At 47.4% G+C, this 6,772-nt stretch overlaps 1 protein-coding gene across 6 annotated transcripts in view; it reads right to left on the bottom strand.

Annotated features, from left to right (window-relative positions):
* Positions 1-227: 227 nt before the first annotated feature.
* Positions 228-6,772, bottom strand: part of DNASE2 (deoxyribonuclease 2, lysosomal) — a 38,455-nt gene continuing 31,910 nt past the window's right edge. For 3 of the 6 annotated variants that reach the window (XM_072149643.1, XM_072149642.1, XM_072149644.1), the window contains exons 2-7: positions 4,785-4,892; positions 4,499-4,670; positions 3,405-3,477; positions 2,957-3,118; positions 1,784-1,981; positions 228-1,705 (exon numbers count right to left, since the gene is read on the bottom strand). In XM_072149643.1, coding sequence (XP_072005744.1) covers positions 1,368-1,705; positions 1,784-1,981; positions 2,957-3,118; positions 3,405-3,477; positions 4,499-4,670; positions 4,785-4,876 — 1,035 coding nt within the window. In that variant the 5' untranslated portion in view covers positions 4,877-4,892 and the 3' untranslated portion in view covers positions 228-1,367. The other 3 variants (XM_072149640.1, XM_072149641.1, XM_072149645.1) reach the window with 3 other exon arrangements.

Below are 6,772 nucleotides of genomic sequence, written 5' to 3'. Positions count from 1 at the left end.
CATAGACGAAACCGAGACTTGATGTGAGGCTTCTCTCCAGAGGTTTCCTGCTCTGTGTAAGTGGTGGCTCCAATGAATCACTGCTAAAAAAACGTGACGGTATTCAGTGTAGACCATGATGGGATCCTGCCCTCTAGTGGTTAATAAGTGTACCACGAGAAATACCGAATACTAATAGGCTGTATCCCGAGGGTGTTACTTTGGGACTTCATATTATTTCAAATAAATTACCAAAAAATTATGAATTTTATTCATTGATAGAATACCCTAAAAATAGAAAAGAATAGTTGATATAGATATGTACAACCACATTAACTTCCACAGCCAGTGACAACCCTACTACAATACCAGAACAGTATTAAGGCTCACCCGTAACATAATGCTATCACAAGGTCCCTGAACAGTTCTGTGATGTCACTGGTGAGAGTGACATCACAGGACTCCTGCTCAAAGGTAACCCAATGGCATCACAAGGTGATAGAACTCAGTATGGCGGCTCAGAAGTACATAATGACATCACAGTGACATCATAGCGCTGCTGCTTACCAGTAACCTGATGACATCACAAGGTCCTAGAACTCAGAAGTACATAATGAAATCACAAGGTTCTAGAATTCCGCAATTCCATTACTGGGGTGCATAAGAACATAATGACATCAAAATGTCTTAGAAATCAGGAGGCCATGCTAGTGCAGCTGCTAGACAGCGACCTGATGACATCACAAGATCCCAGAACTCAGGATGACATCACAGTATTGCGGCTCAGAAGTATATCATGACATCACAATGTCTTAGATCTCCCCAGTGATTACAAAGGGTAGCACCAGTCTGAGGTGAAATCACATGATGACATCACAGTACTGCTGCTCCCCAGTGACACAAGTGACATCATAAGGTGGCACCAATCTAAGGATAATAACCAAACAATGACACCAATGCTCAACAGTAACCATGTGACATCAATCTGCAGTGAAGTCCCAGGATGACATCATATTACGGTTGTTTACCAGTACCAGAATGACATCACAAGGAATTACAGCTCAGATGTGACATCACACAGAGGCACCACACTGAAGTTACATTTGAAAGCCATTAAATAAAGTCTAGATTGTGTCATATCGAGTGTTGCCGAGATTCTACCCTTCACCTGGTGACATCATAATATCACAAAGCCCCTTTTGTTAGTGACGTGACCCGAAACATCACTAGATATGTGGTTAGTCCTCGATATCTGCTGGTTATTTCATGACATCATAGAAGGTCACATACTCATCCAAAGACAATGACATCACAGAATTGCCCTGAGGAATGATGTCATAGTCCCGGGTGATGTCAGTGCTACGTCACCACGCTCCGGTCTCTCCGTATTAGTTACATTTGCTGTAATCGGACACTAAGGTCTTAAAAGATTTCCAGACCAGGGGGTCGGAGCTACACAATGTGCCCCCTCCTCTCTGCATCTCCTCGTTGTCCCGGTTCATATCACCGATACAGGCCCAGCCCGGGGCGTCGGACCAGGTCACACACCACTTGGAGTGGTCAATATGAGACGAGTAACTGATAGTGGAGCCAAAGGAGATGTTCTGTATGGTGTACGTGTGATACGGCTGCGAGCAGTTGGATTGGAGAATACCCCGAGAATTCAACCAGAACTGCACACACAGGTCCGACTTCAAGACCTCCGACACCCAACCCGAGTACAGATCTGTAGAGACAATGTAGACATTAGGCTCATGCACCTGTAGGATTACAGCTCCTGAGCCATAACCCTATAACGTCTCACCATCTCCAAAATTAGCATGTTTGGCAAAACTGGTGAACTGCTTGCCCCCGGACGAGGTGAGAGTCACCTGCCGCTTCCACGGTGGTTGGGTTATCTGCTTCTTCATTGCTGCAGACTTCAGGTCAGGTAGGTCGCTAGCGAAGGGGTCAGGAACTGAGGAATCATAGGGTGTGATTGTGTTGTACATGAGTTGGGTACCTAAGACAGAACACGTGGTAAATATAGGAATTTCCTGGAGACATGGAAACTGTCAGCAGGTAGGACCGGTCTGGATAGAGGTCTCATCATATATTTATAGGCTGCTAGTAGCAGCAGAGCTGTGAAAAATGCACTTAATTAAAGAGTTTTATATTCATCAAGTGCAACGGGGGCGTGTCCTCACACTGCTGTGCTCTTAGCTCTCTGCATTAAGCCATCACATCCCCTTTAGTATAGTATTCAACCAGAAGCATGACTCAGAGGGGTAGACTATACTTACAGCAAAGAGTACAGCAGTGTGAGGATACCCACAATCCAATTAAAAGAAAAGAAATCTAACATCAATATCCATCATTATAATTGTAATTTGTTAGTAGCAGCAGGACTGTGAAAAATTGACTACATTTCTGAGTATTGTAGCCTCTTTAAAGGAAATCAAAAGCCTTCATGATAAACCAGGGACACTTCTTCATAGGTCCAGGCACTGTGGATGTGATAATCTTCTTATATTTGTTATACATGGTCCCCCTTCATTTAAAATTATGCTAATGACCCAGAGGGGCTCTGCTGGTGTTACATGAGTTCCTCTGTGCTGCACCTTCACAGGATGTTACACTGACAACCACCCCCTTTCAAAATCCAGTCAGCACTTCCCCACTCCCTCCGTTTAATGTAATCTCGCACAGTGAAAGTGAAAATGCTCAATCACAGTGTAACATCCCATAAAGCTGTAGCACAGAGAGAGGTGCTAGAGCCCTTCTGGGAGTATTTTTTAGGAGGAAGGAGGCCATGGATAACCAATATAATAAGATACCACAGTTACGGTGCCTGGATCTATGGGTAAGTGTCCCTGGTTTATCCTGATGGTAGATTTCCTTTGAAGAAGCTACAATACTGGAACATTTAGTTAATTTTCACAGTCCTGCTGCTACTAACAACTGGCAGATCACATTTAAATCTGTAGCCCTTCCTTACCGATGTCTTTGAACTGCGCATACGGGTAAGTGACGCAGATGAAGGACTGGCCGTTGTGATAGGCATTGGGGGGCCAGTCGTACTTTAGTGAGGTGGATGGCGGGAAGTGCGGAGTGCTGTGTATAAGCCAGAAACCCTGCGTATTGTCGAGGAGGACGACACCTGGAAATGGAGGATGATGGGTACTATTAGGAGTTATATATATATACACACAAGGCTTCATAGACACAACCTAATGATAATACCTCACCCAAGTCATTATAGTGTGTGTCCCTTTAACTGTATCCTGACCTTATTAAAGGGATATTATCTTAGGTGTTGGGGTACTGAGACTCCCCATTAGATGATGTCCAGCACAATGCCAGATATATCTGGAGGGGGACACTAGGGTCTGGAAAGGGCACAGAGTTGTCTGGCCCGATATATGTTACGTTGGATGATTGGGCACCTTTAGTGTGGCCACGGATGGCGTTGGTCGCAACGTTAGGAACTTGATCATTGTACAGCACATAGGCCACGTCCTGTAAGACAAAGAGAAGTGTGAACATGACATAAAAGCTGGAGCAGGCTTCTGGTTGACTACTACAGCAATCACAGCATACAAGAGAAGCTTAAAGGGTCAGTGGTTTGATCCTACAAATTTGCAGCCAGTGCTGTGTATTGTCCCTGGAGAGATGTGTGATGATACCTTTGTGTATGGTGTAAGTAGCAGCAGGATTGAGATATATGGATTTATGTTCTATGATTGTACTGGGAGGGGGGGCATGTCCTCACACTGCTGTTCTCTGTGCAACCAGTGTTATGTATTGTTCCTGGAGAGATGTGTGATGATACATTTGTGTATGGTGTTAGTAGCAGCATGACTGTGAAATATGCATTTATTGTATATTCCAGGATTGCATCTGGATTTGGAGCACTCTGGTGCACTGGTGTGTGAGATTTCTTCTCTGAACACGGCATAGGCCCTCCCCTTGAGTATGACTACAATGACAGTTAGTTGAGTGGGAGGGGCTGTTCTGTAGTGCAGTAAAGCAATCTCTCACACCAGTGCTGCGAATCCAGCTACAATCCTGGAATAAAATCCATATTTCACTGTCCTGCTGCCACTAACAAACAAAAATATGATTACACATTTCTCCAGGAACAATAACCAACACTGGCTGCAGCTTTGTAGGGTCTAAACTGCTGACAGATCCCCTTCAATGCAGGGAGCTAAGAGAACAGCAGTGTGAGGATAGTTGAAATCTTGGAATAGAAATTCTTTTTCACATTCTTTTAGCAAACAGCTCACCAGGGCCAATACTCAACACTGGCTGCAGCTTTGTATCACTGGTGCTCGCTCATCAAAACTGACCAAAACTTATGGGAAGTGTTACGAAGAGTGAAACTAGAAGTAAATATTTCCAGCGAACATATTACCCAATATATCGGCAGTATCCGGAAGTATCTGCCCCCTATCATGACTATACCTCAACCAAACTAGCAGCATCATAGTGATCTATGGCTGATGGACACAGCAGCACAGAGTATTTATGCCGTTACCTTAGAATGAGAGGATCGGTAGAGCTGACTGAGCGTTTTTCCTACAGCGCTGTCTGTGCTATTCATCAGCGAGGCCCCACGTACCCATCCCCCGCTGTTACCGTCCTGGTACATGTACTTCATGCCCCCCTCAGGGGTGTGATCCTGCCGGGGTAACTTGTACACAATGAACCTGGGGATAGGATTTTTAAAAAAATAACGTAAAATAAAAAAAAATTATATCAAGAAGACACTTAGGTCTTAAAGGGATTGTCCACATGACAAGATCAAAGAGAAGACAACTCACCAGTCTACAGGCCCTCCCTGGTCTCCATAGCAGGAGATGGCGGCAGAGCAGAGGGCGGGCAGGACGAGGGTCACCAGGAGCGGCAGGGACATCGTACAAGCCGGGGTCCTGGAAATAAGACACATAAGAAGTGGTCAGAGGAGACAGCACATGGAAGCTGAGAGCCACAGGGGTCAGTTGCTGCTGCCGAACCTCACTGTGCACACCTCAGCTGCTGCAGAACCTCACTGTGCACACCTCAGCTGCTGCAGAACCTCACTGTGCACACCTCAGCTGCTGCAGAACCTCACTGTGCACACATCAGCTGCTGCAGAACCTCACTGTGCACACATCAGCTGCTGCAGAACCTCACTGTGCACACATCAGCTGCTGCAGAACCTCACTGTGCACACATCAGCTGCTGCAGAACCTCACTGTGCACACATCAGCTGCTGCAGAACCTCTCTGTGCACACATCAGCTGCTGCAGAACCTCTCTGTGCAGACATCAGCTGCTGCAGAACCTCTCTGTGCAGACATCAGCTGCTGCAGAACCTCTCTGTGCAGACATCAGCTGCTGCAGACAATCATATTATAAACTTTAGCTTCTACAGATTCACAATACACAGAGCAGCAGCTGCAGAACCTCATTATATAAAGTTCAGCTGCAGAACCTCATTATATAAAACTCAGCTGCTGCAGAACCTCATTACATAAAGCTCAGCTGCTGCAGAACCTCATTACATAAAGCTCAGCTGCTGCAGAACCTCACTGTGCACACATCAGCTGCTGCAGAACCACATTGTACACACCTCAGCTGCTGCAGGACCACATTGTACACACCTCAGCTGCTGCAGGACCACATTGTACACACCTCAGCTGCTGCAGGACCACATTGTACACACCTCAGCTGCTGCAGGACCACATTGTACACACCTCAGCTGCTGCAGGACCACATTGTACACACCTCAGCTGCTGCAGGACCACATTGTACACACCTCAGCTGCTGCAGGACCACATTGTACACATCTCAGCTGCTGCAGGACCACACTGTACACACCTCAGCTGCCGCAGGACCACACTGCACACACCTCAGCTGCCGCAGGACCACACTGTACACACCTCAGCTGCTGCAGGACCACATTGTACACACCTCAGCTGCTGCAGGACCACATTGTACACACCTCAGCTGCCGCAGGACCACATTGCACACACCTCAGCTGCCGCAGGACCACATTGCACACACCTCAGCTGCTGCAGGACCACACTGCACTCACCTCAGCTGCCGCAGGACCACATTGTACACACCTCAGCTGCCGCAGGACCACATTGCACACACCTCAGCTGCCGCAGGACCACATTGCACACACCTCAGCTGCTGCAGGACCACACTGCACTCACCTCAGCTGCCGCAGGACCACACTGTACACACCTCAGCTGCCGCAGGACCACACTGCACACACCTCAGCTGCCGCAGGACCACACTGCACACACCTCAGCTGCCGCAGGACCACATTGTACACACCTCAGCTGCCGCAGGACCACACTGTACACACCTCAGCTGCCGCAGGACCACGCTGCACACACCTCAGCTGCCGCAGGACCACGCTGCACACACCTCAGCTGCTGCAGGACCACGCTGCACACACCTCAGCTGCTGCAGGACCACACTGCACACACCTCAGCTGCTGCAGAACATCATGATCCAGTCTAAGCACTCACCCAGCAGCAGTTTGGAGATGTGACTCACTCCACATACAGAGGCGACTAATGCCTCTCACTTCTCCTTTTCTAGCTCTACCCCCTTCCCTTCAAACACTGTGATCTCAGCAATAAATCATCAGTATTGATTTACCAAGAAACCCCCTTTAAGGACTCTTTACACAGCTGATGATCTATGCCCCATGTACTGCAATAACTGCACATAACTAGAGGACACCATTGTGTACAGGACACCTTCCTCCAACCAGCACACAACTATAACTCCTGCAGCACAGACAGCGCCCTCAC

This window comes from Engystomops pustulosus, chromosome 4 (genome assembly GCF_040894005.1).
Source record: "Engystomops pustulosus chromosome 4, aEngPut4.maternal, whole genome shotgun sequence".
Taxonomy (NCBI): Eukaryota; Metazoa; Chordata; class Amphibia; order Anura; family Leptodactylidae; genus Engystomops; species Engystomops pustulosus.
The sequence above is the reverse complement of the archived record's forward strand: the minus strand, read 5'-3'. Positions and strand labels throughout refer to the sequence as shown.